Source organism: Octodon degus, unplaced genomic scaffold (assembly GCF_000260255.1).
Source record: "Octodon degus isolate 3935 unplaced genomic scaffold, OctDeg1.0 scaffold00050, whole genome shotgun sequence".
Lineage (NCBI taxonomy): Eukaryota > Metazoa > Chordata > Mammalia > Rodentia > Octodontidae > Octodon > Octodon degus.
The window spans coordinates 10,327,446-10,345,314 of NW_004524626.1; the positions used below are offsets into that span (position 1 = coordinate 10,327,446).

Consider the following 17,869-nt stretch of genomic DNA (forward strand, 5'->3'; position numbering starts at 1 on the left):
ATAGCTAGCTGACAGGAATTTTTTTATCTGTCACAATCAGATTGGACCACCATCATACAGATACACGGTCTGTTGTACACAAAAATATTATTATGTGGCACATGACTGATGACTGAACATCCTATCACTTCCTCTAGCGGGCTGTTCAAGTTTCAGACATTCTTCCACCCTTCCAAGACATGAAAAGGGGCTTCTGACTCCTCTCAGGTTTTTTAAAAACACCTTTCCTTTCTTTTATTTTATTTTCTTTTCTTTTCTTTTCTTTTTTTTTTTTTTTTAAGGACAGGGTCCTCAGGGTTTCAATGCATAGATGAGACTGGTAGTGATTCACCTGTTTACAACCTCCCAAGAGCTGGAATTACAGGCGCGCACCACCACGCCCAGTCTCAATCGCTGTCTCAGCTCGCCCTGGGGGTGGGGCCGCCACAGCAAGCCCGGGATCGAACTCCCAGTCCCTGCCTCTGCCTAAGCAAAGGCTCTAATCCCCTGAGCTATTTGGCCAGCCCTTTATTATATTTTTTTAATAATTTTGTTGAGAAACAAATAGCAATGAGACAGTTTCAAAACCGATTAGTAGGACTGCTTCGACAATTAATACATTGCATATTGTTGTCTTAGTGGTTATTCGTTGTACAAGATGGAGACATGATATCCGAAATCTTATCCACAAACACCCGGAGGGGTGAAGGTAGCCGGTCCTTTAAAGCACCTATTCATGTTGGTGATTTTTCTGAGTTCCAGGTTCCCTCTGCAGATCCACAAAGGGAGGAGGAGGCACACGCTAATCCAACACCTTGTCAGGGAGCAGAGGCGAAGTCCACAATCGCCTTCTTGCGTGCTTTATTTATGTATTTCTGGAGGCAAAACTGTTTCCTTAAAAGAAATACCAGACTAAGAACACACTTCACTGCTTCAGATAAAGAACCCCAAGTCAGATAAAAAGGCCAATATTAAAAGCAGCATTCTGGGCGGAGGGACCTCTCCGTGGCACTGGCGGCAGCGGAGGCCCCGGGGCGGGAGCAGTGCGTGGCCAGGCTGGAGGAGTTCGGTGGGCGCTGGCAGGAGGAGGCGGGCGCAGCGGGAGGCCGAGGTGGCAGGCGGCGCGGCGAGCAGGCCTCCGGGCACCTGGCGCTGGCCCAGGGCCTCGCGGGCGAGCTGCGAGCCGCTCCGCTCCCCTCCGGTCCGGGAAGGCTCAAGGGGCGGGGAGCAGCTGGTGGACCAGCTCGGATGTCCAGCTGCCCAGTTCATAGTGTGTTTCAGTGTCCGGACAGGAAAGACCTAGGAAGGTGTGCTCAGGTGAGCCAGACGTGGAAGGTGACTGCCCGAAGACGAGGGGCTGGGGTACAGGCTGTGCCAGCAGGAAGGACACCTTCCGGAGAGCAGCATCTCGGATTACCCCTGCTGGAAGCTCTTCTTCCAAAAACACCGAGCCAAGGAGCACATGTTAAGAACCAAGTGGAAGGGGCTGGTGAGATGGCTCAGTGGTCTGAGGCACCTACTTAGAACAAGCTAAGCCAAGCAAAAGCACAGGGACCGCGGTTCGATCCTCCGGCACCACATGCCAGCCAGCCCCGCCCCCTGGTGGGCTGAGCTGGCCACACACACACACACACACACACACACACACACACACACACACAAAATAAATAAATAAAAATTAAAAAAAAAGAACCAAGTGGAAGAATGGCAGAGGTGTCGCGAGTGAGCTGGAGCGCATTCCTGAGGCAGTTTTGGCCAGGCGCATTCTCACAAGGGCATTGTTGTTGCTGGATATACATTAAGGCACGTGCGGGTGTGGGGCTCCCGCACCTGGGACCGTGTGGCATGTGGCATGAGTTCAATCCCCGGTTGGCAAAAACAAAAACAAAACAAAACAAAAAATCCCCCCCAAAACAAAACAAAGCAAAAACTGGCTGAGGGCCGGCCAAATAGTTTAGCGGATTAAAGCACCTGCAAGCAGGCGCAGGAGCCAGGGATTCCTTCCCGGGCCTGCAGTGCCGGCCCTGCCACATCACAGGCAACGTGCCCTGTGAGGAGGTGGTGCACAGCAGCGACCTGGCCAGCTTCCCGACCCACCGGAGACACTGGGGGCTGATCCATGCCTATGAGTTTGTGGCAGACCAGCTGGCCTTCCAAAGCCCTCTGCCCGTCTGCTGTTCCTCCTATGACGCCACCACCAATTCCAACTATGACCTTGCGCTAGTCATGATAGTACCTAAGTATCGCCTCATTTGGGAGAAAATTGAGCCAGACCAATTTTATAAATTTTAAAACCACACCAGAGCTGACAGTGGGTAGCCAACATGGGGGCTGGGGGAGCAGTGGGATGGCAGTGCCCAGTCTGTCCACTCAGCCTACTCCTTCGCTGGCCTCTTTTGCCCTCCTCTGTCACTCACTGCTCTGTGCCACCCGTAAAGACCTGGAGTTCATTGCCCCTCATTTCCTGTCTCTCTGTCCTCTCCCCAGGCACCTTTGTCTCCTGTGGCTTTGAGTGTCATGACTCCGCCTCCATCCCCTGGCACCTCCTCAGCTCATCCTCTCTCAAGAATGACACTGCTGCCCCTGCCCAGAGCTCTGCCGCAGCCTTCATGCAGCCCCTGGGACTCTGCTGGGCCTGCTCCCTGCTGCCATCCTGCAGGCCATGTTCCCATCTCCTTTGGATTGCAACTCAGAAGTGATCTTTGTGTGTGTGTGTGTGTGGTCCTTAGGATGAAACGCAGGGCCACATGCATACTGAGCAGGCCATCTGCCAAAGAGCTGCATCCTGAGGTAGTAGGTCTTAGATCTGAAACTGTCACCACCCAGGGTAAACCTGGGAGAGCAGGGCTTTTTCTTCAATGGTAGACCATGGTAAGTGCTGTATTTATATTACTATGTCCATAATATGGGAAGCAAAGTAAATATTTTCTAAATAAAAAAGCAGCAGTCTGCTTACATTCTTAAAGACACATAAAAAGAATCAAATACAACAGTATAGAAAGTTTCCTCCTTTTCAGAATCATGACTTTCAAATAAAGAATGTGACCCACCTGCCATAGCACAACAATATTTATTTTAAGATAAGCCATGTCAAAAAAATAAAAAAGTCATTGGGACTATAGCTCAGCGGCACAGTGCCTGCCTGGCAAGCATGAAGTCATGAGTTTGATTCCCAGTACCAAAAACAAAACAAAAACAAAAACAAAAAACCAACCAAACAAAACAAAAAGTCAATCCTTGCTTTTAACAACAATTTATATTACCAAAACACTTTACAGCTCCATCCCATCTTTGAGCAGAAGTTACAGGCATGTGGGATAGTGATTGCCTGAAAGTGTTTCTCTCTTCAGATTCATAATCCAAGTGCTCTCTGAATATGACAAGGTGACTGTCTCAGTTACTTTTCTCTGGTTTCTGGGACAAAATACTTAGTACCCAAAATTAAGGAAGGAAAGGTTTATTCTTTTTTTCTTTTTTTTTTTTCCTTTTTTTTTTTTTGGCAGAACTGGGGATTGAACTCAGGCCCTTGTGCTTGCCAGGGAAGCACTTATTCCACTGAGCCATCTCCCCAGCCCCAGGAAAGGTTTATTTAGCTCACAGTTAGTGGAGGTTTCAGTCCGTACTTGGCTGGCTCCAAGGCACAGTGGAACATGGCAGAAGGGAGCAGTTCATGGAGAAGGAAAAAACAGCAAGAGCAAAAGGGAAAGCACTGGCTGTGGCAGCTAGAAAGCCTCTCCTCGTTCCTTATACTGTACTCAGGCTCTCCGCCCCAGAGCGGGTGTGGCACTCACACTCACAGTCCCAGCATTGGATCATGAATTAATCACAAACTCTAGAAGCCACCCCAAAGACTGCATGAGGCTTTGGGAGGACAACTAGACACAAACCATGACAGTGACAATAGTGGGAAGTAGAAGAGGAAGAAGAGAGAGGAGTGAGGTTTTTCCCGATTACAGTTTCTGCGGCAGTGAGGACATGAAGTATGTAGTCATTTCTGTTGTCTTTTCACCTTTATACTGTGTTAAGTAATGCTTACAACATAAACTCAGCAGGCTTTTCCTGCCCTGTAACACTGAAATTTTCTCCCTGCAAACAATGTACTTACAAATCTGTTTCTTAACTTATACCCAATCTCACAATAACCAGTAAGGATTAAAGGAGTGCAATACTAGTATATTTGTTTGCAGTATTAAGGGTAATATATATTGTCATGGTGATGACAGAGGCAACAAAACTTCTAAAATGAGTTTAAAAATGGCAAAGAAATAAATATCACCAAAAAAGATTCATTGTAGCTTAAATATAAAACTAAATCACTAGTTAATTTACCAAACAACACATATCTAATAAAAAGCAAAAACTACCTAAAAGACCCAATATTTTATTTTTTGAAGATAAATTGTCACCTTTAATATAATTATCTCCATTTTACAGCTGAGGAAACTGAGGCAGCTCAGGGAACCTGGTAGCTACCAAGGACACAGAGCTGTCCCTTCTTCTCTTACCTCTGTCCATTTATTTCTGTTTTCTTTTTTTTTCATAATTTTATTGATAAACAGATAGCAATGAGACAGTTTCAAATCGAATCGGAAGTACAGTTTCAACAAATAACACACTGCATATATTCTTCTTAGTGGTTAATTGCTGTACAAGATGCGGACTTGTGATCCTATTTACAAACACCATTAGAACAAATCATTATAGAATGCAACTATATATCTATCCTAACCACTTTGAATACACAGATACAAAATGGACATTCATCTGTATACCTTTTTTTTTTTTTTGCTAAGTTCTGTTATTTGAATATTATAGGTGTGTAAACTCAGCGAAATATTCTAAAAGAGTCCAGTAGCCCATAATAGCATTGGGTCTTCTGTTTAACTGGCAATGCCAGAAATTATTGACCTGAGTCCCCCAAGACCCAATATTTTAAAAATGCCTTTTAAAAGGCAAAAATCTGCATAATATTGTCTTATGTTTCCATTCTCTTCTTCCTCAAGTTTACCTTTTTTTTCTATTTATGTATTTGGTACAGGGTCTCATTACACAGCTCAGACTTCTAGTGATCTTCCTGTTTTCAGCCATCCCAGCGCTGGGATTACAGGCATGTGCCAACAACCCACGACTCAGTCACTGGCTCAGCCCATCCCTGGGGTAGAGCTGGCACCAGGGATTGAATCTTTGTCCCTATGCTTAGTCTGCTGAGCTATCTAGCCTTCCCTAAGTTTGCCTTTTCTGATCTCCCTCTGTAGTAATGGAAAATTTTTAGAGCTTTCAATGATACAAACAGCCCACTATGGAATGTGTATCATAGACTAACCACAACTATTCTAGGGGCTTACAAGTAAATTATTTCCAAAAACAAACAAACAAAAAAATCGAATCATTTCCACCTTCAATTTGACCTCAAATGTCCCAGAGCACCAAATCTGCTGTTTTTCAAGAGTTCTTTGTTGGTAAGCTTTAGATAGCATTGTTTTTTAAAAAAAAAAAAAAAAAAACTATAATAGTTTTGATCACGGTGCTAAATTTCAATTCTTCCTCTGGTTCTTCTTAAAGAATGCTTGACTTCTACCATGCGTTCCTTGCATAGCGTTTTAAAAAAGCAAAATAAATAAATAAATAAATAAATAAATAAATAAATAAACAAAACCCATTACTTATGATTTAAAAAAAAAAACAAGCAGAATAACTGTCTGCACTGTCTTAAAATCTTAGGAGAAGTAGTTCATTATAACTTTATGATTTTACCATGAAGAATTAACTGGTTACTTTTTTCTCCTGGGGTCTGATGAGGCACATGTGAAAGGGCCATTTGTTTTGGCCAGAAATATAATTTATATTCTACTGGCTCAGTCCGTGTGTTGTTCATTAGGGTTCCTTTTGAAGGTGCAACCGAATTCTTTCTCACTCAAGCACTGCCCACTATGATAGATAAGTTTTGGCTCAGGAGGTCTAAAGGATTTATATCTAAGTGCTCAAAAATGATTTGGGGCATCTTGGCCTATTGCTACAGCCAGTGGTGTATGTAAAGCTGAAGGGTAATTCCAATGGGTTTAGTCAGACTGCTGTTGACCCTCTTGTTTGTGGCAGGCTAGGAATAAGAAATGAGGCTAAAGGAGAAGTGAAAAAAAGCTGTAAAAGATCAGATAGGCAAATCCTGTGAACAGACCCCTCCCTAGCCAAGCCACACTCGCTGCTGATATTTCCATCCTTTCAGAAGGGTCGGGGAGCAGCCTGGTGGGTCAGTAGTTAGGACTGGAGTGTTATATTGACAATTATCAGGTGAAAAACATGAGGCATGGAAGTCTACCGGCCTTAAAAACAAATTTAAAAACACAAGCTTAAAGAGAAAAATAGGTTTAAGGGAAGAGAAAAAGGACAAAATTATATTGAATTAAAAATGGGACAAATTGTTTCAAGAACCACAGATGTTTATAGGTGTACATAGATATATGTAAAAATGTTTGTTGTTTTCTTGCTTCCTGTATGCATATTACTAGCAAAGACCACCACAAAAGTTTTAGCATGGAGGGAGTACTGGTTTTTTATTTTTTATTATTTTATTTTATTTTTTACTTTTTGGCAGAACCAGGGATTGAACTCAGGCCCTTGCACTTGCCAGGGAAATGCTTATTCCACCGAGCCATCTCCCAGGCCCCTGGAGTACTATTTTAAATGTAAGTCCCAAATGGGACAAGGAGGATGGAGCAAAGGCACAGTGGATAGAGTTTAAACATTCTAGCTTTGCTCATTTACATGAAAAAAGAAAACAGTTCTTTTAAATTGTGAGCAGTTGGTTCCAAGTGGTGCAATTCTACTGGGGGAGACTGGCACAAACTGGGTTCAGGGAGAGCCCCGAGCTCCAGTCCTAGGCAGGCCCAGAGGGGATTTCCCAGCTGCTCAGGTGACCACCTGTCCAGTCCAACCACAAAAGTTAGTGCACCACCACCTACATTCCTGTGCACCTGGTGCTAAGTACGAGGGTCATGACTGTGGCATGCTGAGGCCTTGGTGTTGGCTATGTGCATTGCTGGCATCCAAAATCTGTTAGGTTCAAGGCAGTGCTAGCCTGGGGAAAACCAAAACATACAGCTGTCAGAGCCAGAGCAACAGCTGGTGCACAGCAGACACGGCCGCACAGCCTGAACACCTGTGAAGCGCAGGGAGGGGAAGGTCAGCGCAGGGAGGGGAAGGTCGGCGCAGGCGCCTGTTCCCCACACTAACACAGAATGATTTTTTTGGTGGGGAGGGGCCGCTGAAGATGCCTTCAGGGCAGGTCTGGTTTGGCTTGAGGATGAGGGGATCGAACCACAGCATCCTGAGCCTGACTGCTTTGTTTCAGCAGGCACTTAAACACCTGAGCTAATGGCACACTAACACAATAAAGCTGTTGCTAGCAGCTTGCGCAGCCCCATGGCTATGGGGTGAAATGGCAACATGAGACAGAACCTCAAAACAAAATATCTCCAGGTTGGCTTGGTGTCATCCATGCTGATTATACAGGGAAATCAAAGTTATCATTCGATCCACCCAAACCATTGTTTAAACCACACCAGACTCTTGTATTGCTCAACTGGTCATTCTTTGATAAAAATGTAAAAAATTATTTTTTAAAAAAGGTTATATTGGATTAAAAAATGAAAATTAATTAGCTAAAGAAAAGTGTTTTAGGTGGGGCTTTTTGGGGGGGTATTTTTTCTTTTTTAGGAAATGGTCTACAGAGTGTTCAGAGTCTCACTACTAGATCGGACTCAGAGTGATCTGCTTGTTTACAGCCTCCCAAGAGCTGGGATTACAGGTATGCGCCACCATATCCAGTCTCAGTTGCTGGCTCAGCATGCCCTGAGGGCGGGGCCAGCATGGCAGGCCCGGGGATTGAACCCCTAGTCCCTGTGCCTGCTTGCAGGTACTTTAATTCCCTGAGTTATTTGGCCGGCCCTGGAAAAAGTGTTTTAAAGGACTTTCAAATGTAAGTCTGGATGGCCTCTTGGATAGAACAGGTACAAAAGTGTAGGATTGTGAACCTGGGAGATACAAAGGGCTTTTCCACCAGGAATAGAGCCTCACAGAAAAGCAGAAGATGGAGGCACATGTTCTCTCTCTCTCTCTCTCTCTCTCTCTCTCTCTCTCTCTCTCTCTCTCTCTCTCTCTTTCCATTACAATTGACACTGAAAGAGAAGCTTTGACATTTTTCCCATTAAGGTGATTAATTTAAAATGATATTTCCATCCTAAAGATAAAAAACAGTTGCCTAAAAAAATCATATTATTGTAAGATTTACAGTAATGTGGATATTTTTAAAGATAACTTAAAATTATTTTGATTCCTAACAAGGTTGATGGCTTGTTTTACAATCCTAAATTAAAACTGGTATAAAAACGTTTTGGCATTTTACAAACAGATATAAAGGTTTAGAGTACAATCAAAAAGCAGTGGGGTTTAAACAGTTGCTTGATGTTGACATCCTACTTAAATGCTGTCGGCCTGATGATGGCCTCTGAAGGAGTACAAACTATCACAATTTCATGTTGGGGTCACTTCATCCAATGAAGATATATTGTGTCCCAAACTGTTCAGATCAATCTTAAATTATTTGCAGACTTTATTTGGTCATACCAATTGGCTCCATCCAGATTTTGGATTAATTTCTCTGTTTTTTTAAAATTGTCATTCATCATATAAGTTAAATCAATTTGCTTTTTTTTTCCCACAGATAAGTCATATTCAGTTAAGGGAGTTTACGTGATGGCTTCCGCCTCCAAAATATAGAATAGTTTTCTCATTGTACAGTCAAAATTCAATGACAAAAACAGAAAGGATGATCAACCCCTCCAGCTTCACTTGACAATATATACTATTAAATTTTTAGAATATTATGAAAGATCAAAGTATAGCAAAGAAATGACAATTCAGTCAGGTAAAACAAAAAAAAAAAAAAAAAAGAAACTCAATCCGAGGTAAAGGATATGCTTGTATTTTACCAGAGTGTGCTGTCAGGCTGTACCATGAAGCCAGATCTAGAGGAGTTGACAATGATGAGGTTGGATTTGACCTGGGAGCTGTTGAAGGAACTAGCAAAATGGAAAGCTAAGGTCTGATAAAATATATAGAGATAACTGAGCTGAAAATATTCTTAAGACAAAACAAAAACATGCATATTAATTATAGATAAAAGATTTTATTCCTTCCAAATTTTTCTAACAATAAATCTCTGCTAATTTACAAATAACAAAATTTGACTGATCTATTTACAACTATAAGTTCCCAAAAATTATAATAGAGTTACTACAATTGAATTTGGTCAAGAATATATTTGCGTGTACTCTGATTTTATAAAGATGTTTATTGGGGCTGGGGAGATGGCTCAGTGGAATAAGCACTTCCCTGGCAAGTGCTAAAGGCCTGAGTTCAATCCCCGGTTCCGCCAAAAAATAAAATAAAATAAAATAAAATAAAATAAAATAAAATAAAATAAAGATGTTTATTTATATGTTTTACATTTTTTTATGTTTGTGTGTCATTCTGTGAACAGCTGTTCCTCTTTTATTTGAGTTCAAAAGTTCTTTTTTAAAATCATTTGTTCAGAATATAATTTGGGATATAGACTTTAAAATATGCTCTTTCCTAAGCTACCAGATGGTTTAGATGGATTTTTTTTTTTTTCTGGCTTGGGATGCATTAAAGGCAGTTCTGGTAAGGCATGAGGATCTGGGGATCAAACCACAGCATCCTGAAGCTGACTGCTTTGTTAATCAGGCACTTAAACAACTGAGCTAATGGGCAGACCCCTTACCAGATGGTTTAAGTGATATCAAAATTAGTTTACTCATAGGTCATCAAAAAATTTAAGATAAAGATTCCTTAGGGTGGGGAGAAACTATTGGAGAGAATTCCAATTGGTGAATAGTGGGGTGTCCAAACTTTGTTCATTAAGAAGGAGCTCCCAATAATCTCAATAATCTCTTGGGAGACACCCTCAATAATTTGGTCATTGGTTAAAAGAGGTCTTTCAGAAAAATAGTACAATGAGGTTTTCTCATAAAAGATGCTCTTGGTACAAAACCGAATTAAGAAACAAAGGTCTTCATATGTATGTGGCAATTGATTGTTAATTTCATGGTATAGGGGCTGGTGAGATGTCTCAGTGGTCTAAAGCACCTACTTAGAACAAGCTTAGCAAAGCACAGGGACCGGGGTTCAGTCCCCCAGCACCACATGCCAGCCAACCCCGCCCCCTGGTGGGCTGAGCTGGAATTCACACACACACACACACACACACACACACACACAAATAAATAAATAAAATTTAAAAATAATAATAATAATTTCATGGTATATTGAATACCATTGTTGATCTCATGATTCCAGGTATGCAGGCCTTCCAAAGTGTAAAACAAAGATTTCTTATTGTGGTAAGATTTTTCACAGATTCAGACTTTTTTTTCAGTACTGTGGATTGAACTCAAGACCTTGTGCTTGCCAGGTAAGCACTTATTCTACTGAGCCATCTCCCTGACCCCCTGACTTTAACAAAAAAATTGTTATGTACATCCCATTTAAGGGTGATTAATTAGGTAAAAACTTCTTTGATATTAGATAGAGATGATTGGTTAATAGGATTATGTTATGTTAAAATGAAAATTTATATGTTACAAAATGTCATCAGGATTGTCATGCTACAATGTTATGCATGGTTTTGGTTTATACATTTGTATGTAACAATATATAACTGTTGCCTGTTAACATCCTATAGGGATTTAAATATTGAAATATTCATGATTGTTAAAAATAACAGTCTCATTTTATGTTCTAAGGTGTTTGATATTCAGATAAGATAATAATGTTAAGTTTACTGTCTCCATTATAGGGTAATGTCATGCAGCTTTTCTTACAGATGTTCAACAACTGAAGTTTGGAGGCCAAAAATTAGAGAGATTGGCTAAAAGGATAGCCAATATTTTGACCCTAGCCTTTAAGGTTTATGAGGACTCAGGCCATTAAAAAAATCTCTGCTGTGACATCCTGTAACTCAGTTGAGCCCCTAATTTTCTCATCAAGGAGATTATAGAGCCATGGAGGAAAGTGACTGATGATGTATAATGTGCCTAAGGAGAGTCACCTGGAGAGAAAATGTCTCTCTAGCTTTCATAAAAACCAAATTTGTCAAGCAAAGGCCCGGACTCATGCAGATGGTTGACACTAACAAAAGATCTAAGAGGTACCGTACATGCTCCAAGGTAAATCCTAAGGAGTTTTAACTGATCTTGTTAGATAGAAAAAAGTTAAAATTTTATTTATATTGCTTTAACTTAGTCTTAACCATCCAGCATAAAAATATAACCATGAGATGTAAAAAAAAAATGATATAATAACATGTTACCTATAAAAGGCTCAAATCCCTACTCACAAGTTATAAAATTTGCCAGCTGTACTGATAACTCACTGCTGTTATTGGCTATCGGACTTTATAGGGTTAAATTTCTGTATACGGGCACCAAAATCCTTGGACTGACATCAAGAATAAAAGGTCTTCTAAAGAGCTCTCCAAACACAGCTTCTCCAACTGCAAAGGAACACCCATCACCCACACAATGAAACAAAAAAGGGACATATACTGGGAGCTGTTCAAGTGGGAAGTTGATCCTTTTTGGGAGGGCAGGATGAGGCCTCATTGCCTAAAGCAGTCAACTCCCTCAGTCTTGAGGAAAAACATCCTACCTGGACATTGCAGGCTATTAGTCACTAGGCAACTTTGTGTCTTGCAACTTTGCAAAGGTATAAATAAAATCCCCTACTGCTGTTCTGGGGGCCTTTACCGTTCAGGCTTGTTCCACCACCTGACCCCGGCTGTTATCTCTTGTCTTTATTTTCTGAATCCTCTTGCCATTTTTGGCTTTGCTATCTCCTTCCTCAATTACCACTTGGCTGTCATCGGCAGGATCTGTTTTACTTCCTACTATCATAAAGAGAACACCACTTCCTCTGTCTATTCTGACATCATCAATCCATTTTGTAGTTTGCTGGAATCAGTCAACATTGTCTGCTCCTCTAAGTACACTGTTTTTAACAAAAAGTCAATGCCAGTTGTTGCCCGATAGATGTTATCAAAACTGTCATATGAGAGTCTCGTGATCAAACAGATGTTTCCAATGCCCTGCTCCCCATGGACACCAGCTTCAATTTCCTCAGCAGATTCCCAAAGCACCTACCCAAAGACACCATGGAGAGGCTACTGCCTCAGCACAGAGACCCACTGGCTGGTGCAGATGGTGAGAGGCAGGGATGCTGCCCAGCTGTCTTGGCTCCTGCAGCTCAGATGGAGGAGCGAACCTGGAGGAAGCAGGACTCTATGAGCAGGCAGCCATTGCCATCACACCACACCTGGTCCACTAGCAGGAAGGAAAAGAGGCGGGTACTGGAGGCAATCAAAGGCATGTATGGGTTTCCCAAAGGTAGTGACCATTACTTCCTTATCACCCTTACACCTAGACTGAGGAGAGAGAGGTGGAGGGTGGTGGAGCCAGAGTCTTGAGACCTTAGTGTGCAGTATCTTGGCTCCCACAGCTGCTGCCACTGCAGCCCAACCCGCCAAGTGCAAAAGGTTAAGTTTTCTGGGGACAAAACAATAAGGCTTTCTTATTAAAAGATACTCTTAGAGCAAAGCTAAATTAAGAGACGCAGGTTTCTCTATCACTGTAGCGTTAATTATTGTTAACCTCGTGGTGTACTAAATGTATTCATGCCTTCTAGGTGTATAGGTCTTCTAAGATGTAAAACGAAGATTGTTCATGGTGATAACCATTTTCTAGATTCAGTGATCTGCCTTTCTCTTGGGATCCAGTTACTTGTCGTAAGAGATGTGTGTCATTGAGTTCAATCCCCGGTTCTGCCAAAAAAAAGAGAGAGAGAGAGAGAGTTTTAAATACCTAGAAGAAAAGCATAACCCAAAGATGTATAAAAACAGTACCATAGTAATAAGAAATGGATATAAAAAGGGGCTTCAATCACTGACCCACTTCTGGCAGCTTCCAGCTACATTGGTAGCTGGTGACTGTGATTTTTTTTTTTTTTTTTTTTTTTTTTTTTTTTTTTTTGGTGGAACCGGGGATTGAACTCAGGCCCTGGTGCTTGCCAGGGAAGCGGTTATTCCACTGAGCCATCTCCCTGGCCCCTATGACTATGATTTATTAAGACAAGAATAACCACAGTGGAATCTATGAAAGCTTAACATGAGTCTCTAAATTCCTTCTCTCCATCTCACAGCTAAACTAAAAGGACTTACAACAAAGTATGGCTTATAGATAGCTTCCATCACTAGAAGGGTTTAAAGAGGCAACTGGGTGCAATCACTGTTCTTGTCCCTTCACAGCAGTTTTGGGATACGACTCAGTCCCCAACTTTTCTTTCCATTCTAGTGCTCATGCTTTGATTATACATGCTTTAATTTTTGGAAAATTTGTTTATTCTAGCCTAGAGGCTGCCAAACTCCAAGTGATCACGAAGAGAGAACCAACAGCAAATGTGCCAGACCCTTTTTCCAAGATTGACCAGATGGATCTTGTAAGGAGTTCATAACTGCTAAACTACAATATGACCTCTGTCTGAGGCACATTAGATTAGTTACCTCAACCCTTCTGAGCTAGAGGGAAGCTATACCTTTTCTCCCCTAGAACATTATAGACAGCTAAGTTAGGTAGAAATATAGCATCAGGTAGGGCTGGGCCCTCAAGGGAGTCAATGTAGGAGATGAAAATGTATCAGGGCTTTGGCCTGAGGTACATCTGAAAATTAAAGTCACAATGGCTAGTTTTTTATTTAAAAAAATAAATTATTTATTTATTTATTTGGTACAGGGTCTTACTATACAGCTCAGACTTGTACTGATCCTGTCTCAGCCTCCCTAGTACTAGGATTACAGGCATGCGCCACCATGCCCAATTTCAGTGGCAGGTTTGGTGCCTGTTCTGAGGCCGGCACAGCATGTGATACTGGGGATCGAACCTGGGTCCTTGCCCTTGCCAGGCAGGCACTTAGACCACCAAGCTATCTTCCCAGCCCAATGGCTAGTTTTATATACTTCCCCAGGGGATGAGTAGAAGCTTAGGATTATTGGTGTCACCCTCTTGAGATTTCCCATTAGAGGTGGGCCACCTTCTTTACCCACTAAGACGAAGGAGAAGACTAAGACTAAGACTACAGATCAGTGACCAAGGTGCATGATGTCACCTGTGCATCCTTGCTATCATTAGATCAATATAACCTAAGCAACTATACTTAAAATATTATTGGTTGATCATAGTCTTGACCCATGTTATACCTGCCTCATGATTTTGCTCTATTTATCTTCTTTTTAGAGGTGGGCTCATTGGCAATACATTTGGGACTCCTCCTGTCTCTCAGGAGCTACTCCTATTCCTCATTCTCCTTTCTTATTCCCTATTCCTTTTCTCCAACACATTTTCCTACTCTTAACCTCTGTTTTTCCTTAGAATTCATTGTCTAGCTTTGGAGGACATGAACTTGATGTATTTGACATCTACCATCTTCCCTATATCAAAAGGCACAAAAAACCTTCCTGCCGGCACTACCCAGAGCTCTGGGATTGATAGAAGGGAAAGAAACTCCCAACCTGCTAGATATCCAGTATGAGTTCATGTTCTATAAAATTGAATAATGAATTCTTGAAACAATGGAGGTTAAGAGCAGAACATATTTACTGGGGAAACAACTTCTTTCTGAGAGAGAGAGAGAGAGAGAGAGAGAGAGAGAGAGAGAGAGAGAGAAAGAGAGAGAGAGAGAAGGCCTTGAGTGGGTTGCCAAGAACCCCACTTTTCAAGGGAATTTTTAAAGAATACAAAATAGTAGGGTCCGGGAAGATAACTCAGTGGCATAAGTGCCTGCTTGGCAAGCATAAGGTCCTGAGTTCTATCCCCAGTATCGCAAAAAAAGATTAGAAAAGTTTCAAACTTTCATTAAATGAAGTAATAGGCATTCAACAATGGCTGCTGTATTTCATGATGTTATCTTCAAATTTGTTGTTTAGGACTTCCAGGTCACAGCCAAGTGGGCTCTCACATGGAGGCGGTGTTGTTTGTCATGCGGAAATGATCACCAAGACTCAGAAAACAGACCTGGGCCTTGGGCTCCCAGAGAAAGAGGAGGAGGAGGTAGTCAAAGAACCAGAGACTCAATATGCAACTGTAAATGATGGTAATTATTTTGCTGATAATTCTCCTGTGAGCGCCACATCCCCTCTAGGACTGTAAGCCAAGAGCAGACGTCCCATATACCCTTGGTGAAGAAAAGCAGGCCACAGCACCTTTTATGAAGAGCTCCCAGAATCTAAGCCCACATCACAAGCCAGCCAGACAGAGAAGTCACCCAGCCTCAAGAAGCAGGTCTTTGACCAGAGTCCTTCAGTGGGGTGAAAAATAAGAGGAAGACCTTGCCTTTGGCCACATCAGAGCACTAAGAGGTAAAGACCTGCCCCAACCCCAGTCTACGTGAGGAGGCAACCAGAGTTGGCAAGAAGCCCAAAACCACAAGAAAGAAAGAAAAAGAAAGAAAGAAGAAAGAAAGAAAGAAGGAAGGAAGGAAGGAAGGAAGGAAGGAAGGAAGGAAGGAAGGAAGAAAGAAAGAAAGAAAGGAAAAAAGAAAGAAAGAAAGAAAGAAAGAAAGAAAGAAAGAAAGAAAGAAAGAAAGAAAGAAAGAACCAGGATACCACAGCCTGCTCTGTCCAGGACCCTTGGCTCTGTGAGGCAGGAGATGCTACGTATGGATGCATGGTGGAGAAGGAGACTGAGGAGCAGGCAGCCTTGGGGCCGAAAGGGGAGCAGGGCAGCTCCAGAGAACACAGCAGGAAAGTGAAGAGGAAAATCCATCAGGAGGAAGACATCCTCCCAGGCCACTCTGAGCTTTCCAGGTCCATGGAGAGCAACTGTAGGAAAGGAAAGAAGAAGAAGCCAGTCAGAACTGAGGTTCTAGAGTATATCCCACTAGGAGATCACCCTAAAGCCACAGTGAAGAAGGAAACAAAGGCTAAGAAAAAAGAAGAAAAGCCAGTTGTTGGGGGCCTGCCCCTTAGCTCAGCTCTTTCAGTGGCTGCTTCAACAAAGCAGTCAGGCTCAGGTTGCTGTGGTTCGATCCTCACAACTCAAGCCAGCCAAACCTGCCCTGAAGGCATTCGGAGCAAAAAAAAAAAAAAAAAAAAGCCAGTTGTTGAGTTGGCTCAGAAAAGGAAGAAAAAGAAGAAGAAAGAGAGCACAGTAACGGTAGACTCTTGGAAGGAGGAGCCAGATAGGGACCTGGTGGTGGTGATGGAGAAGAAAGGCAACATGGATCAGGTGAGGCAAAAGGCCTTGCAAGAACAGATTGATCGGGAGTCAGGCAAGACAGGTGCATCCGAACCCAGGAAGTGGACAGGAACCCAGCTTGGCCAGGGGGATACTGCAGATTTTGAAAACAAGAAACAGAAACTGAAATTTCTCAAACTTATGGGTGGCTTTATGAATCTGTCTGGGGCTGGAGAGATGGCTCAGTGGTGTAAAGCACCTCCTTGGAACAAGCTTGGCAAAGCACAGGACCACGGTTCGATCCCCCAGCACCACATGCCAGCCAGTTGTGCCCCCTGGTGGGCTGAGCTGGCCACACACAATAAATAAATGTTAAAAAAAAAATTAAAAAAAAAAAAAAAGAATCTGTCCCCTTTAGTGAGCCGCTCCCCTCATGTGACTGCAAGGCCCAATGTGGTCCTCAGCAAGGCAGCTGACAGCCTGCAGCAGCAGCTGCAGCAGTTGTAGCAGGACTACAACCCAGCCAAGTTCAACCAGGGTGCTGGGCTTGGCTTCTCTGCCACTCCCAACAGAGCCTTCTACATGGACAAGAGTGTCTGTACGTCAGCCAGGTTGGCAGATTACATGCTCATGCCTTCTACCCAAGCAGATGGCTTTTCTGTTTTGCAGATAAAAGTCACCTAGCAGCTGTCCAGGATGCAACACCTGTGGACACCCGTGGACACCCGTGGACAAACTGGGCAGCCCACGTCCTGGGGGCTAAAACACACTTTTTCTGTTAAACTTTCCATCCCTGTGGTGACATGGACATGTGAATAGTGGCAGCTGACAACGGGCATTTGTGGGGGCATAGCGTGGCCCAGGCATGTACTGTTTTTTGCATTAATGCATCTAATCATCATCATGAAGTAGGTGCTATTCACGAGGCAGCTGAGGTTTAGGAAACAAGTAATAAAATTGCTCAGGGCCACCATCACCCCCAAAAATTTGTTGTTTAGATCACTAGATATAAACCTCAAATTTTGGTTTAAAAAAACAACAAAAAGTTGTAAGAAATTAGAAAGGAAAAAAAATTAAACATTAATTGTTCCTTTCAAAAGACCAACAGAAAAGGGAAAGAATTTCAAGGCAATTATATACAGCAAAACCACCACGTGAGGTGGGCCTAAGGTGGGAACAACCATAATCAGCTAATAAGATTACAAGAATAGTCACTTAGGCAACACTGATCCAATGGGAGATAACAAGGAGAGGAAGAAATGGCACAGAACTATGGTGAACCAGTAAGATGATGAGGGTAATCACTTAGGTAATATCAATTAATGGAAAATCACAAGTGGGCTTGAGGTGGGACAAAACTATGACCAACCAATAAGATTATGACTATACTTGCTTAGGCAATACCGATTAAATGAAGATCAAATGGGGAAGCAAGTCACGTGGCACTCACTCATGGAATGCAACAAGGGCTTTTGCTGGAAGGGGTGAGTCAGTGGCTCTTCCTGGCTCCCTATCCAAAGTGATGGACACCTATTTAGAGTGTCAATCATTGCTGTTCATCCCTAGGGAAAGTACGTGGGGGTAGCCATTCT

At 42.5% G+C, this 17,869-nt stretch overlaps 1 protein-coding gene across 1 annotated transcript; it reads left to right on the plus strand.

The window, feature by feature from the left end:
* The first annotated feature begins 1,683 nt into the window (after positions 1-1,683).
* On the plus strand, positions 1,684-16,784 carry LOC101577301 (lysine-rich nucleolar protein 1-like). The gene is made up of 7 exons (XM_023716922.1): positions 1,684-1,701; positions 1,996-2,211; positions 15,461-15,516; positions 15,668-16,049; positions 16,144-16,164; positions 16,218-16,490; positions 16,677-16,784. Exons 1-7 carry the CDS (start codon positions 1,684-1,686, stop codon positions 16,782-16,784), a joined length of 1,074 nt encoding a protein of 357 aa, XP_023572690.1.
* The last annotated feature ends 1,085 nt before the right edge of the window (positions 16,785-17,869 follow it).

Bases quoted from the DNA above. Each gene is read 5' to 3' on its own strand.
- LOC101577301 (XM_023716922.1), top strand. The intron at 15,517-15,667 runs GCCCAAAACCAC...AAAGAAAGAAAG, and splicing joins GCAACCAGAGTTGGCAAGAA to AAAGAAAGAAAGAAAGAAAG. The intron at 16,165-16,217 runs GCATTCGGAGCA...GAGTTGGCTCAG, and splicing joins CAGCCAAACCTGCCCTGAAG to AAAAGGAAGAAAAAGAAGAA.